At 36.0% G+C, this 16,601-nt stretch overlaps 1 protein-coding gene across 2 annotated transcripts; it reads right to left on the reverse strand.

The window, feature by feature from the left end:
- Positions 1-1,372: 1,372 nt before the first annotated feature.
- Positions 1,373-15,951, reverse strand: LOC128681894 (zinc finger protein 624-like). 2 transcript variants are annotated; one of them, XM_053766193.2, is made up of 8 exons: positions 15,611-15,951; positions 15,176-15,302; positions 10,238-10,303; positions 9,162-9,200; positions 8,621-8,659; positions 7,883-7,924; positions 7,291-7,347; positions 1,373-4,843 (listed from the first exon to the last, which is right to left on the reverse strand). In XM_053766193.2, the coding sequence occupies exons 1-8, from the start codon at positions 15,749-15,751 to the stop codon at positions 3,630-3,632; spliced, it is 1,725 nt and encodes a 574-aa protein (XP_053622168.1). In that variant the 5' UTR covers positions 15,752-15,951; the 3' UTR covers positions 1,373-3,629. The 2 variants fall into 2 exon arrangements, with proteins under 2 accessions (XP_053622168.1, XP_053622169.1); XM_053766194.2 differs by lacking the exon at positions 1,373-4,843 and adding an exon at positions 4,882-6,750 and having other exon boundaries at positions 15,611-15,950.
- Positions 15,952-16,601: the final 650 nt, after the last annotated feature.

Consider the following 16,601-nt stretch of genomic DNA (forward strand, 5'->3'; position numbering starts at 1 on the left):
GTCTGCCTGTGATAGATAGGTTCCAGGTTGGAATCCTGCTGATGTATTGTGAGGAAACCGCACTGGTTGACAATTTCGTTTAGTTCACTACTTGTGTATGCAACCACTTGTCACAAGATGGTGGTATTTAGTCGTATCATCGTGCCAGATGCCTTTATTCTACTTTATTATATTTTACACACTTAAACACATTTGACACTTATGCCACAAGCTTTTATTGTCGTCCTAAAGATCTTGTTGCATCAACGGGTGACTAAACACATTGTCGTGCTGTAAACCGTTGAGGAGTTCCCGTTTGGAGCCGATCCTGTCATGGACGTTGAAGTGACGTGGATAATTTCAACTCTGTAGGACAACCTGGAAGTACCTAGGTGGGAAACTTACAAGATTTCAATATAGACAAGCGTCAGGACAGGTTAAACTAAATAAAAACCTTTAAAATATAACACAAATCTAAGCAATAACAGACTTCTTCTTCTTCATAGTCGTATTCCTCATGGCTGAGGGTCGTGGTTAGTACGTGGAATTATTAAACACACACAACAACTTTTTTGGCATTATTAATGGAGTGGTTTGCCATTGCCTTCTCCATTTCACAAATAAGTTAATAAGAATCAACCAGTGTGCAGGTTTCCTCACGATGTTTTCCTTCACCGGAAGCAATAACACACTTACAACAAATAAAAATAGACAAAAGACGAAACAGTTTGGAGACAAATCGAAGCGCCTTCGTAAAATATCTTAGCAGTTATTTTAATTTTAACAACACTGCTTTTATATAAGTGTATTTTCAAAACGAGTGGAGTTTCTCGGGCATGTCTGTGTGTTTATTCTATCATACGTCCTAAATAGATTAGGTACTTATCACTACAAGCAAAGCTGCTGACCGCTGTCTGTCCCTATATATGCTTATATCTTTGAAACTACACAACAGATTGAAGAAAAACGTTTAGGTGTAAAATTTGTTATGGTTTTACCCGAGTGAAGCCGGGATGGGCTCGCTAATACATAATAACATGTAACATTCCTCGGGTACCTTACGTTTTTTTTAAAATTTAAGATGGTGGTATAATGGTTAAGATCCTTTGGATTGAAAGGTCCCACGTCCGAATTCTACTCGTGCAACGTGAGTTTGTATAACAATCACCCACTTGCTTCCGGTGAAGGAAAACATCGTGAGGAAACCTGGACACTGGTGGACAGTTTAAGTTCACTAGTGTGTATGCTACTACCTGCCGCTAGATGGCGGTAAATAGTCGTAAAAGTCATGACAGATGTTTTAAGGCGATTTGAATAAAATCTGACACCATTGTTAGCAAACACACTCGAAAAGAATAGTAATATAGTGGATTGTAAAAAAAAACATACACGATTAAAACGGTAACTATATTATTTATTCAAGATCATAATTTAATAAAAGTCTTTAAACATTTCAACTGAACAATTTTGAGATTATAAAAAGATAATAGATATTCGTAAACTTCATTTTGTTTTATATTTTTCGGAAATAGATAAAAAATATCATTTAGCTAGGACCGAACACCTAAAAACTATTAGACTATGTAGGAGTGTTATATAAAAGATTTACATACAATTTCCTGATCCGTCTAATCTCATACAAAATGGCGGGACACGTGATGAGGGACAAAAGATGCCAGCGCTCTGTCTCGTTTCTTCTCACGTGTTTCTAATACGCGCATCTTTCTTATATGATCGAAATGGAAGATAGTCTTGTCTAGTGAGTCGTGTCACAGCGTATTTATTAAAATCTTATATGTCCGATTATTAATTTCTAATTTCCCGTTTTATGTTACTATTGTTTTTAGTAAATTACGCCCAATTATTTCTAGTTGGCTTAGATGACGTTGAAATCAAAGATGCGTTCACATACTACGGTAGTGCTGGGATTTGAAAAAAATATAGACTAGTATAGTCTATATTTTTCAAATTACGTAAAGATTACGTAATTATGCTACACACTAAATCTCAATTTAGTCAAGGATTCTTAGACATCCTAGTATATTTATATATAACTAGTTTTTGCGCGCGGCTTCGCCCGCGTAATTTTCCCACGGGAACAGTCATTTTTCCGGGATGAAAAATAACCTATGTTTTTCTCCGTAGATACTTCAAATTAAATGTAAAATTTCAAGATTATTGGTCGAGTAGATTTAGCGTGAAGAGGTAACAAGGAAACAAATAAACAAACTTACGTTCGCATTTATAATATTAGGATTGGTATAAAAATCACGGAGAAACAAATCAGATAGTATTTTGAATTTTGACAGAGGGCGTATTTGTGAAAATGGCGGCATCGATCCTGCACTACACAATAATAATAGCAGAAAAATTAGGGAAGCGAACACTGGACGCCGACAGTGGTAGACAGATGAAGTCGTTCTGAAAAGAACGTTAGACACGATAGTATGAGTACTACAGACAACTGATAGCAATCTTTGTATGTGTTGGATGAAATGAAACGCAACCAACCAGTAGTAGTATCTGTTTATCTATGACTGAATGTCTATTGCCATCTGTCACTTTGTAGCGTTCGTTTTGCCGCCAATAAAATTTCAAGTTGTCCGAAAATCACGAGTTTATTTTATCACAAAACTACAATATTCCTACAGTATGAATACAACGAAAATAAATAAAATTACCTAATGCACATAAGTATCATGTAAAAATCTTACGGTTTCGTTGCGGGCTGTGACCGCGCTGTGCACACCTGCGTTACAGCGCGAGTCGCGTCGCCGCGTGCCGTTCAACAATATAAAAGTATCTAGTTACCTACTTCAAATAATTCGGCGTGCGGATTTTTTAATTTCACGATATTTCAGAATCTATTAATCCAATTTATGTGCTGTAAAGGACAAAATTCATCTTCGTGAAATTATCTTGATGATGGAATAACTTTTAATAATAAGTATTAATATGCTTGTGTAATAATAATTGCCAAAATGCAACCTAAAAACCTATAGTTTTGTAGTACATTGTATGCATCAATGGTAAGGCCAGCGCACGCGCGTAAAGATTTTCATTAGCGCTTTTTTTTAGATTACTTTATAAGTGTTGATTGTTCTGTATGAAAACTGATTTATTTCAAAACAAAAATATGTCTATAGCAATCTCGGATAATGTACCTATCTAATGGTGAAATAATTTTTGAAATCGGTTCGGTAGCTTCGTAGATTACCCGTCTCAAACATACAAACGCTTACCTCTTCATAATATTAGTATGGATTAAATAATGAAAGTGTCAAATTGATATTTCGTAATATATTCAGTGTTAACAACTAAAATACTTTTTCCCGCGGTTTTATTGTGTCACGACGATTCGTTAGACACGACTCTAGGACGGTGTGTGAACTTTCTCTGTCTGCGGCAAGGATCGTTTGGAAAAAATGTTTGGCTTCAATATATTTGGCAATGCGGGCCATTCCCATAATTATTATTACAATTGATCTCTCTCTTATTATCTGAGCGTTGTCACGGTCACTTCCTCAGCCGTTGAGCGTCGGAGCCCAGGGTCCGCAATCCAACTTTTCCGTCTCCACGTAGTTGTGTATTGGTTATATTACCTACTACAAATATCTATTAATATCCTTTCAAATATTAAAAAGGTCATTTTAAGTAAGACAATCGTCCGCGCCGTCGTCTTTTTCAATTTTAGACTCAATTTTGTGCACTTTCAGTTTATGTTTCAACAAAGTGCTCAAATTTACGTATTTCTGTTCGCACAAATCACACGGATGTGCTTTTCTCCCAAAATGTATATTAGCAATATGTCTGTTGAGAGCGTTCCCTTTGGAATAACGCTTCGAACAGTATTCACAGCTGAACGCCTTCTCATTATGTATAGCTAAATGATCGTCTAGATTGGTAACTTGTCTTTTACATAAATGACACTGTTTCTTTTCGACAACTTTGCCGCTATGGAACCGTTCGTTGTGGCGTATGAGTGACGCCTTTTCGGTAAATTTCTTAAGGCACACACTACACTGAAATCTCTTCTCTGAGTTATGATACGATATATGTCTCCTGAGCGAGTATTTACATGAGAAATCTTTGTTACATATGTGGCATAGTAACGGCTTCGAACCGTCGTGACTTTTCATATGCCTTTTCAAAGTGCTACGAGAATTGAATTCAACTTTGCACAGTTTGCATGTAAATGTAATTTTTATCGCACTGTGAGCGGTTAGTGTGTGTTTCCTTAGCTCCTGTGAACACGTACACGATTTGTTACACGAATCACAAGCATATGGTGTTTCGCCCGTGTGTTTCCTCTCATGTACAATCAAATACTTTTTCGAGGCGAAATCCTTCGGGCAAAGATTACATTTGTAAGGTCTCAATTTCTCGTGGACTGTTTGCACGTGTTTTCGCATGTTGGTCACATCGTTGAACCCGTGCCCGCATATGTCGCACAAAACCTTCCTAATTTTCTCACCCAAATGTACAGATTTGATATGATTCAAAATTGATCGCCTGTGCAAAAATGTCTTATTACAATAATCGCATTCGAATGTCAACTCCTTCGTGTGCGAGTTTAAATGGCGTTTAAAACTGTATTTTCTATTTAATGGATAAGTTTTCTCACAATGGGGACACGTGTAGACGTTACTTTTATGTGTTGCCATGTGTAATGTCCTCTCTTTGCAGTTCACAAACTCTTTGTCGCATATTTTACATGTCACGTCTTCGTGTTGGTGTGTGGACGCCAGATGTTTTCTCATAGTCTGTAGATATACATACTTCTTTCCGCATATTTTACACGAAAAACCGCCACCTGATTCGTGAAAATATTCCGTATTTTTGTATTTCCGTGTCACCGGTATTGCTGTGAACAATAACGTAATTTGTTTTATTTATTTAAAACTTTCGTGCACATCTAAACAGAAGGTGGCTTAAGTTGACAATGTGTGGACTTAATTTTACTCTTCGGCTGATTCGTCTGGGAGCGAAGTGCGGTCTCGCATTTCGCGTCTCACTGTCGAGTCGATTCGAAGCGAGACGCAGCGAACCAATCGTGGTTGTCGTCGCGTCACAATGGCGCACTGTGATTGGTTATCTGCGTCTCACTGCCAATCGACTGGATCCCGAGATGTAAAAAGCAAAAGTCACACTATTCACACTGGTCATATTTTTATGACAACATATTGTCGTTTTGTTCAAACATGTTATGCCCAGATGAATCAGAAAGAATAACATTAATCATAAACGAAATAAAAATGCTCAGTTTTATGGAAAATATATTTAATACACAAATATATTAATATTACAATTGTACACTTATCATGTGTTACGAAATTCTATTAAAAAAAAAAGACACATAGTTTTAGTCCAAAAATCGTTCTCTTATTTTATAACACGACTAGCTTTTGCCCGCACCTTCGCTCGCGTTCAATTCGTGCGTTCCGCTAAATAAATAAATAAATTATTCATTTCAATAACTTAAATGGTAAAGTTTTACAACAAACATAAAAAAGTGTAACTCATTAATGTCAGTATCTCGGATTTTATACAATAATCGCGATAAAATCAATTTATATAATATACAAGATTTCAAGTTAGACCATCCCCTATACAACTGAGCAAAACCCCATCAAATTCCATCAAGTAGTCGTTAAGTTTTATATAGATATAAGAAGATGCGTACACGATATGGGAAAAAGAGACAGCACGTGGACTGTGTGAGAGAGCCAGTAAATAATACCCAATAGTGGCAACTTAACGGTATTTACTTCAGTAATTAATATAAATATAAAATAAAACATCTAAGACACAACGCGTACATGCGCTGAGCGTTGAGAGCGGCGGCCGCGGCTACGTGCTACGTGTTCCAAAATACGGAAAATACTATTGGTCAATCTTCCAACCAATGGTGTTTGAGTTTTAACTGATTTTAAAACTTACGTACTGTGTAAGCTTGTGTGTATGCGTCCCTTGCGGGTGTATCCCATGGACAATAAAATCGACCTCAGTCGTCATCGGGCCACCGTCGCGTGTGACACCTCACCTCTTGGTGTATTGCAGTAATATAAGTTACATCGGTAATATTCGACGGCGCAGAATAGCGCGTCCTACCGCCGAATCAATCCGAATTACAAACTCAATAAAATAACGACCATATTACTAGGACATAGGTCTTAAAATCCAAAAAAAATCTATGATTCGTGCGCACGACGCGATCACACAGATTGAGCTAGCCCCAAAGTAAATTCTAGACTTATGGGATACTAACTCAAAGATACTATATTTTATAACAAATACATATATAGAAAAACATTCAAGGCCCAGGTTCAATCAGAAAAAGATCATTTTCCATCATGACCCGACCGGGGATCGAACCCGGGACCTCTCGGTTCAGAGGCAAGCACATTACCACTGCGCCACCGAGGTCGACAAAAGTTATTTCCAATAGGGAATGTGCGTGTGAAACACGCTCAAGCTTCATTTCATTCATTCATTCGTTCATTCTATATCGTGTTTGTCAATAGCTCTTGTCAATGTTTTCCCTTAATATCTTTTACGCGTACCATTTCCGAGTGCTTTCTGTGCTTTTCTTCCTTGCAACTTTTTGCTGTTTCGATGTCAAACTCTGCACTGATACTAATTCACCTTCTCACTTTCTTTTTAAATACATTTCTTTCATTTTCACTTCCCATAAAGCATACTTGTCTGGGTTTTTTCTTATATTCTCCATTCGTCTGCGTCCCGCCAATCTTTTTCTTTCCTTTTCCTCCCCTTTATTTAGTGGCGTGTTGTGTAATCCACAATAACAAAAATATTAACTTCAAAATTAATATCCCAGGGGTGATTAGTGGCTAATAATTTGTAAGAATAGCAAGGATAAGCTCGAAACATTATAAAGAATCTGACAATACTGATTTGTGTTAGTACAATTGTGCCGTTGTTATTATTTATTTTTTCATCCGCACACAGGGAAGAAAGCATATATTTAGCGAAGTACATTTCATGCCATTCCAAAACACTAGTAACCTCAAAATATTGAATAGCTGATATCATAAACTTTCATACGAAATAAATCTATGTTAAACCGTCAAGACAATAAAAATATATTTTATAATGTATGAGTTATATCAAAACTCGTAGAACAAACGTTCACATCCGCGGAGTACGACATCCACGGCGGATACGCAGTGGACCTATTCTAGGGCGGGACCACACACCATACACTTCTATACAAAAAATCAAGTCAAGGCGTGAATTCCCGCGTAAGCGAACTCGCGGGCTAGCCGTAACAATGAAGAATTCGAAACTCACCATTGTTTTTACTTTTCTTTTGTCTGACGGAAGTTGTTTTCTTTTCTTCGTCGTCATCTGAAAATGACATAAATATAATTCAAATTCAAATCATTTATTCAGAAATTAGACCTTCACAGGCACTTTTTCTCGTCAATCTTTATATTTATAGTTATTTCTCACAAGCTACAAACTACTGGCTTTTCGGAACGACCACTGCTGAGAAGAAATGCCGAAAGAAACTCATTTGAACAGTGTTGGTCCCTATCATGCCAGATCGGCTTACCATTATTGTTTCTTACAATGTTTTTTTTTTCTTTCTAATAATATATTTACAAAAAAAATTGACAGCTGTCAAACATGCAAAATAGGCAGAAGTTAACCCTACTATACAAAACAGCGTTTAAGTTCAAAATATGTATGCCAAGCGGTGGTGGACCAATGGTTAAGACCGCCCGCCTCCGCCCGACCGAAAGGTCCCAAGTTGGAATCCTACTCATATTCGTATGAGTAGGATTGCTTTTGACATTTAGAGGTTACTTGTTGTAGGTACCTGTTACAAAAAAATCTTAAGACATTTGAAATAAATGAAATAATAAAATAATAATCTTACCTTCTTGTTTTATATCTTCCTTTTTAACTAATTTTTTCTCTTCTGAAAATGAAAACATAGAAACAGATGTTATTTTTTTCTATACATATTTCAGAAAAACATTACAACAACAAGTTTTAAATTCAGCTATCTCTATCTCTCATATCTCCGCGTGTACTTCCTCAGCCGTTGAGCGTCCAAGTGTCCGCTTTCCTATTTTATCGTCGCCACTTCGCACGGTCGGCGTCCCTAGTTGTCAGACCATTGTCACGAATATCATCCTCGACGGCATCAAGCCAGCACTTCTGTGTTTATATGAGCAGTATTCTCAGGTACTACTGAGGTACAAGAATGATAGGCGTCAAGGAATATATTATGTCCAGTATTATATTATGTGCCGACCTCGGTGGCGCAGTGGTAAAGTGCTTGCCTCCGAACCGAGAGGTCCCGGGTTCGATCCCCGGTCGGGTCACGATGGAAAATTATCTTTTTCCGATTGGCCCCGGTCTTGGATGTTTATCTATATATGTATATGTTATAAAATATAGTATCGTTGAGTTAGTATCCCATAACACAAGTCTAGAACTTACTTTGGGGCTAGCTCAATCTGTGTAATTTGTCCTAATATATTTATTTATTTATTCCCAGCATGTTCGGGGCTGTGACGCCGAATTACAATCATAAATATTCATAATGGCCACGGCATGCAACCTTTAAGTACACGATCACAAGAAAACACAATAAATTAATAAGACTTACCAGTTTTAACTTCAGATGGAATTATCTCGCATTTAGTATCTGAAACGAGAAATTGACAAAAATCAAATTTTTGTACACAATCTTTTGTTGAACGCGAATGAGTTCTTTCGTCGGGAGACGATCCTGGGTGCACCATCAGGTATAAAAAAAATGCATTATCATAACTGATGCGACGACGTGGGAAATTTCAACTCTGTCTGGCCAACTGGACGGAGGTGAAAATCTTTCAAGATTTGATTATGAAAATCAAAATCAAATCATTTATTCAGAAATTAGGCCTTCCCAGGCACTTTTTCACGTCATATTCTAAATTAAATAATGTTTACCAAAGCTACAAACTACTATCATTTCGGAACGACCACTGCTGAGAAGAAATGCTGAAAGAAACTCATTCAAACAGTGTGACCAACACCTATTATGCCATTATGCCTAGTGTGACAACCAACCTATTATGCCAGAAGGGCTTACCATTTTTTAAATATAAATTTATGATTACAAACAGACAGACATCAGGACAGATGAAAATAAATAAAAACAATACCTTCAAATCCGTTGTGGAAATCATCTCTGTCCAATTCATCTGTAAATAATATTAATATTCATTTAATTATCACACAAATTTTGAAAATATTGTCGAATTGAGTGGGAATTGATTATCCTAGAAGTTTTCTTGGTTAAAACTACAAATATATAATAAAGAGCTATATAGGAACTAATCACACAGATTGAGCTAGCCCCAAAATATGTTCGAGACTTGTGTTATGGGATACTAACTCAACGATACTATATTCTATAACATATACATATAGTATAGATAAAAATCTCAGACCCAGGTCAATCTGCAAAAGATCATATTCCATCACGACCTGACCGGGGTTCGAACCCGGGACCTCCGGTGTAACAATCCGGCGTGAAGACTGTTAAGCCATGGAGGTTGCAAAAAGATTACTGAAATTGTAATGTTGACGCCAGTGTACAGTACGTGTAAAGTCTTAATTAAAATTGATTTTATGGCCTTTAACAGACAATCACAGTGCCGTGTATTCTTATACAAACATAGTCCCCTGATTACTCCCCAGATAGTAATATGAGCGCAATGATTTTTTACCAACAAATAGCTATGGTACATTTTGTCTATATTTTTTTTTTTTTTCATAATTTAATTAACAAAAGAGATATTAACCATCTTAAACATGAAAATGTTTGGCAAATCCATTTATATCTTGTGGACAAGCATTATGAAAGCTAGATAAGTTTGTATTAGAGATCCGCCACGAGGCTGACATAGTCACACAAAGTGCACTAGAAGCCTTGTAAAAAATTTTGAAGAAAAAAAAAAACATGAAAATTTTATAACTTTTTACACTGTGTTCAAAAATCTAAAAAACAAATATGACGACATTACATTAGAAAAAGAAAACATACAAATATAGCCTTACATTAATTATCAGTGAAAAAATAATTAAAATCTGTTTAGTTCTGAAGGAGAAATCAGTGGACAGAGAAACATTGATTTTGTGTGTATTTTCACTATGAGCTGCAGTTATCCCTATCACACTCTGCGGTTGTTTCTGTACACACACATTGTGTGATGTGGTATTACATGTCAACACTTACAGTCATCACCATCTATAGAGCTCATTTCAATTTTTATATCATCCTGTATTTGTTGTGCCTCCTCATCTGAAAGAATAAAGTTATGTTTGTTTATGTTCAAATGCAATAAACTAATATTACTATCAAGCGTTCTACATTGCACCTCATCGTCTACAGCCATTTAAACATCCCCACTGCTAGGGTACTGGGATTATGGCCCATGACCCACCATGTGGGCTCATTGCGGATTATCGGGTTTAAACACTAGTTAACATGCCTTCCTTTAATATATATATGCATAGCCAGTGAAATCTTTTTAAAATCACATTGTAAATAATGTAAACTCATGTTTTGAAAATAAATTATCTTTGTCTTCAAACATCCAGACAATAAACAACTGGCGTAGATGAAAGTGGGACTATACCCAGTGTCATATACGGTATTTGAGGGTACTTGAGAATAGCCAGTCTGGTTTTATGTCAGGTGAGTGAACACGCGTGTTCTCCCGAATTTATCCTTTTCCAGCTTGTATATATCAGTGGCGACGAATAAACATAGTGAAAAGGTGTAAAAAAAAAAAAAAAGTGTAAAAATCACAAACAAATATAATTTGAAATCAAAGTGTAAAAAAATGGTGATTAAATTCAGTGAATTTGATGTAGCACATGGCTGTTGGGAAAACTACATAACAAGGTTTGCATTTTGTTTAGAAGCAAATGAAGTTACCGAGGATACAAAGAAGAAGGCGAATCTACTAGCGGTATGTGGTCCTGACTTATTTGATTTAATTTCTTCATTGATAGCTCCAAAGAAAATAAGTGAGGTTACTTTTTCTACTATAAAGACCTATTTAGACGGTCATTTCCACCCTCCACTTAATGAAATTGTGGAATCTTTTAAATTTCACAGTCGTAGTCAAGAAGAGGGGGAGAAAGTTCGTGATTATATTGCTAATTTGAGAAAATTGTCCATCCACTGTAACTTTACAGATATTGAACGCACCTTACGTGACCGATTAGTATGTGGGATACGTGACAAAGAGGTTCAAAGAAAGATGTTACAACAAACTAAGTTAACATTCAAATCAGCATGTGATATGGCATTGTCTCATGAATCTGCTAATAGTGATGCTAGTTTAATAGTTGTTCCGGGAATGAGCAAGGCTAACATAACTTTAGAGGAACCGATGGAAGTCAATAAGATATCGTATAAAAAAAATGAATTAAAATTTAACAAACCTCAAAGTAAACCTGAATGTTTCCGTTGTGGTAAACTACATAAAGGGGAGTGCAGATTTAGGTGGACGAAATGTAATTTTTGTGGGAAAACAGGTCACATTGAGGTAGTTTGTTTGAGCAAAAATAAAGAGAAGGGTAGTGTGTTGAAGTCAGACTGCAATGGTCTATATGAAGCCTCTATCAACAATATTAGACAAAAAAGAGTACCTGCTTTTTTAATAACAATGTTTATAAATAATTTTGAACTGGAAATGGAAATTGATTCAGGATGCGCCTTTACATTAATAAGTGAACCGACAGCCAGACTCATATGGAAAGGAAAATTACCGGAAATGAAAAAAAATGATCTTGCATTAAAAACATGGACTGACAGTGCCTTACATATTTTAGGCAAAGTGATGGTAGAGGTACGTTACAAAGGTAGTACTAAGAACTTGCCTCTGATCGTAGCTAAAGGACAGGGCCCAAGTTTAATTGGTAGGAATTGGTTTGATGATTTGAATATCCAATTACTAGGAATAAATAATATAAAAATAGACACAATAGACAGCTCTAATGTTCTTGGAAAGTACAAGGGAGTCTTTGAAGAAGGCTTAGGCAAATATAAGGGACCTGTCGTAAGCATAACACTAAAAGAAGGAGCGACCCCAAAATTTCTTAAATGTAGATCTATTCCATTTGCTATAAGAGAAAGAGTTTTTAATGAAATTGACAGACTAGTTAGTGAGCATGTTTTAGAACCAGTTGCACATGCAGAATGGGCAACACCAATTGTGCCAGTTTTAAAACCAAATGGAAGTGTACGACTATGCGGTGATTATAGGTCAACAGTTAATATGGTAACTGATACCGATACATACCCTCTGCCAACTTTGGATGAAGCTTTTACACAGTTACAAGGAGGGGTGATATTCTCAAAAATTGATTTAGAAAGAGCGTACACACAGGTGACTGTAGATGAACCTACATCTCTTTTACTGACACTCAATACGCCAAAAGGGCTATATAAGGTAAAAAGATTGCCATTTGGTGTCAAAGCATGTCCAGGTATTTTTCAACGGTTAATGTCATCTTTGTTGGCTAATATTCCTGGAGTAGCTGTACTGTTGGACGATATAGTAGTGAGCGGAACTGACATAAAAGAACACAATGCCAGACTAAATGCTGTACTAAAACAACTGCAAGAAGCAGGGTTAAGAGTAAACAAAAATAAATGTAAGTTTGCAGCAACTACAATACATTTTTTAGGGTTTGTTATTGATGAGATTGGTATTCACCCATGTGAACATAAAATCAATGAGATCAAGGAGTTTCCTGCACCTGGGAATATAAAAGAATTACAGGCATTTCTGGGTCTTTTAAATTTCTATGATCGGTTTTTACCATACAAAGCTACAATAGCGGAACCATTATATAAATTGCTGAATAAAAATACAAAATGGCAATGGAAGCCAATACATCAAACGGCCTTCAATAAATTACAGAAGATGTTAACAAGCAGCGACACATTGGTCCATTATGATTTAAAGAAAAAAATTATATTGTCATGTGATGCATCTCAATATGGACTTGGGGCTGTATTAGAACATGTAATGGAAGATGGTAGTATTAGACCTATCATGTTTGCATCCAAGACTATGAATACTCATGAACGAAATTATGCTCAAGTAGATAAAGAGGCAGCGGCGATTGTTTTTGGATTGAAAAAATTCCACCAATTTGTGAGTGGCAGGAAGGTCACTATAAAAACTGATCATAAGCCGTTGTTGGGATTATTTGATCCAAAACGCCCAATACCGAATATTATTTCACCCAGAATGTTACGATGGGCTCTTTTATTAAGTTCTTATGATTATACATTAGAATATGTAAAAGGAACAAACTTAGGGAATGCCGATGCTTTAAGTAGATTGCCTTCACCAAATACGGAAAAGGTAGAAGAAGAATTTTCAGGAGTACTACTTATAGAAGAAACACCACTAGAATTAGAGTTTTCAGCTGAAGAAGTAGCTAGACTAACATTGAAAGATACAAAGTTGTGTAAAATTTTATATTGGATTAAGAATGGATGGCCTAACAAAACTGAAAACGAGTTTAAAGTATATTGGCAAAAAAGAGAAGAGTTTTCAACATTTAGGAATTGCATTTTGTGGGGTAATAGAGTGGTGTTACCAGAAAAGATGTGGGCTAAAGTATTAGAAGAATTACATACTACACATGATGGAATTGTTATCACGAAGGCAATGGCTAGAAGTTACTTCTGGTGGCCAGCTATTGATAAACAAATCGAAGATATGATTAGACAATGCCACATATGTGCAGAAAATAGAAGTATGCCAACGAAAGTTACACATCATTGGATAAGACCAAACAAACCTTGGTCTAGATTGCATATAGATTATGTCGGACCTTTTCAAGGGAAAACTTTTCTTATATTAATAGATTCCTTTTCTAAATGGCCGGAAGTAAAGATAGTTGTAGATATGAGCAGTTCAACACTAATAAAAATACTGAGAGAAATATTTGCTGCACAAGGATTACCTGACACAATTGTTAGTGATAATGGTAGAAGCTTTACCTCAGAAGAATTCCAAAATTATTGTAAAACCAACGGCATAAGACATATATTAGTAGCGCCATATCATCCTGCATCAAACGGACAAGCAGAACGAACAGTACAGACCATAAAAAATAAGTTGCGGAAACTATCGAATGTACCATGGCAAATAAGACTTCCCAAAATATTATATGGTTTACGCACAACACCAAACAGCATTAATGAAAAAACACCCGCTGAATTATTAAATAACAGACGTTTCCGTACTAAATTTGACTACCTGAATCCGCTTTCATCTAAAGATAACCCACAATTAAAAGAATTAGAAGATAATGAAAACACAAAAGTGAGAAATTTTGAAATAGGACAAACAGTCTACATAAAGAATTATACGGGAGAACCCCGATGGCTAAAAGGAGTAGTTGACAAAAAGATAGGAGTTTGTAGATATCTGGTAAAATGGAATGGAAAACTTTTAAAAAGACATATCAATCAGATACATAACTTTGGAGGGGGAAAGGAAGAGTTGGAACGTAAAATGCTTCAACAAAGAAATAAAACACAAGAAACAGTTGATGAGGATGACGAAGACGATGTGTTATTACCATCACCATCTAAATGGGCTGATATTATTGGAGTGACAGGACCACAGGACATAGAGATACAACGAACTCCAGAAGTGTGTAGGACAAAAGGAAACAAAAGAGCTTTATCAGAATCACCTCCTCAATCAATTAACAAGAAGATTGCATGCAATACTGAAGAGGATGAAATTGGTAAGGAGGAAGAACAAGAAGTTTCCCAGCAGTCATTTGTAGTTAAAGACAGTGATAGTGACAGTAATTAAAATAAACAATAACTAAAAGATTAAAAATATATAAGTTAGTATTTAGTGATAAGTGTTAGTATTTAGTATTAGTGTTGTAATTAAGAAAACAAAGGACCATTATGTTCTCACCATAGAAGGACTATCACGAGCCATCTCGGGGGAAAGGCATGTCATATACGGTATTTGAGGGTACTTGAGAATAGCCAGTCTGGTTTTATGTCAGGTGAGTGAACACGCGTGTTCTCCCGAATTTATCCTTTTCCAGCTTGTATATATCACCCAGCATGGAGGGCTACAGGAAATAATAATTTAGCAACCCTACGTGTAATACTCACTCTTGCAATACTCCTCAAACTTGGCTTCACAGATCAGCACCTGTTTTTTAAACTGTGTGGCACGCCGGAGACTGTTTATGCAGAGGTCACAGATGGCGAAGCTGATGTCACCTGCTGGGGCGTTGATCTGGAAATAAATAGGCAATTTTTCACATTTTACACACAGTGTTGTTGTGTTAATTGGAGGAGGAGGTCCTATATAAAAATTTAGGCCGAAATGAAAACAAATCTTTATAAGAAAATATATTTTTCACAAAAGAAACAAAAATGTTAGCATTACATTAAAATAAACATTTATTGATTATAAGTTATCACTTCCTCATAGAATATGAAGCGCAGCAACTGATACATATAGGATGTTGACAACTTTTGGGCACAAGATTAGCACGGCAAAACTGGCGACGGAAGCAACCGGGATGAAAGAGAGAGACTTACTATGATCCCGAACGTGTCTCGCAACATGCTGGAGTAAATTTCCACGTCATTGTTCACAACATAAGAGCGACTGAGGCTTTTGAAATGTCCATCAGAATGGCAGCAGCGGCATATAGCACTCAAATTCCAAATTTCGCTCATTATTCACTTAATTACATAAATACAAATATACTAGTACTTCTGGTGAAAGGAAAATAATCTTATTTCTTCTTTGAAAGAGAAATCAGGATTTCCTCGAGGTATAAGTAACAAGAAAACAAACTGCCTGCTGTGGCTGTGAGGTTTAGTATATAAAAACGTACTTTGTGCTATGAGGTGAGTGATGAAGTGAATCCGAAATCAGATGTCCGTATAGGGATGGGCAAAAATAATCGATATATCTAAATATCTATATTTTTCAAAAAAAAAAAATGATTTAAATCAGCGATATGTTTTACCGCCTATATGTCGACTTTCGATATTTATTTTCAGATATCAAATTCGTATCAAAATCGATATATTTTTAAAGCTCTGCTGTCTGCTCATGCGTCACATCATGTATTTGACCAATGCGATTTCTTAAAAGAAAAAGAGGTAGGCAGTAGCCTGTATGGGTTTAGTTTCTTTAAATTTCGAGTATTTTGACATTTTTATAGATAATCGCTTATTGCGCAGAAAATATCGATATATCAACATATCAATATAGTCAATATTTATCGATTCAATTGAAAAATATTGATATGATATATATAGATTTTTTTTTCCCTTTGGCCCATCCCTAATTCGATATTCCAATTTGATTTACCTAGCTAAAACAATATTATATTACGCAAAGCTCAGCGCAGATGGCTCTACGGATTCAACTAGATTAGGGTTAACAAACATTGCCAATGGAGGCAAAAAGCGCCAATTTACGAGCGCGTGGCACGAGTTTAAAAGAAAAAAAAGAAGGATTTAGTGAATTATTGAATAGGCTTCAGAACACAAAGTGACATATAGTGATACAAGACGA

The sequence above is a fragment of the Plodia interpunctella genome, chromosome 28 (genome assembly GCF_027563975.2).
Source record: "Plodia interpunctella isolate USDA-ARS_2022_Savannah chromosome 28, ilPloInte3.2, whole genome shotgun sequence".
Lineage (NCBI taxonomy): Eukaryota > Metazoa > Arthropoda > Insecta > Lepidoptera > Pyralidae > Plodia > Plodia interpunctella.

Bases quoted from the DNA above. Each gene is read 5' to 3' on its own strand.
- LOC128681894 (XM_053766193.2), bottom strand. From the start codon at position 15,751: ATGAGCGAAATTTGGAATTTGAGTGCTATATGCCGCTGCTGCCATTCT. The intron at 15,303-15,610 runs GTAAGTCTCTCT...ATTTATTTCCAG, and splicing joins GAGACACGTTCGGGATCATA to ATCAACGCCCCAGCAGGTGA. The intron at 7,348-7,882 runs GTAAGATTATTA...TGTCATTTTCAG, and splicing joins GGAAGATATAAAACAAGAAG to ATGACGACGAAGAAAAGAAA.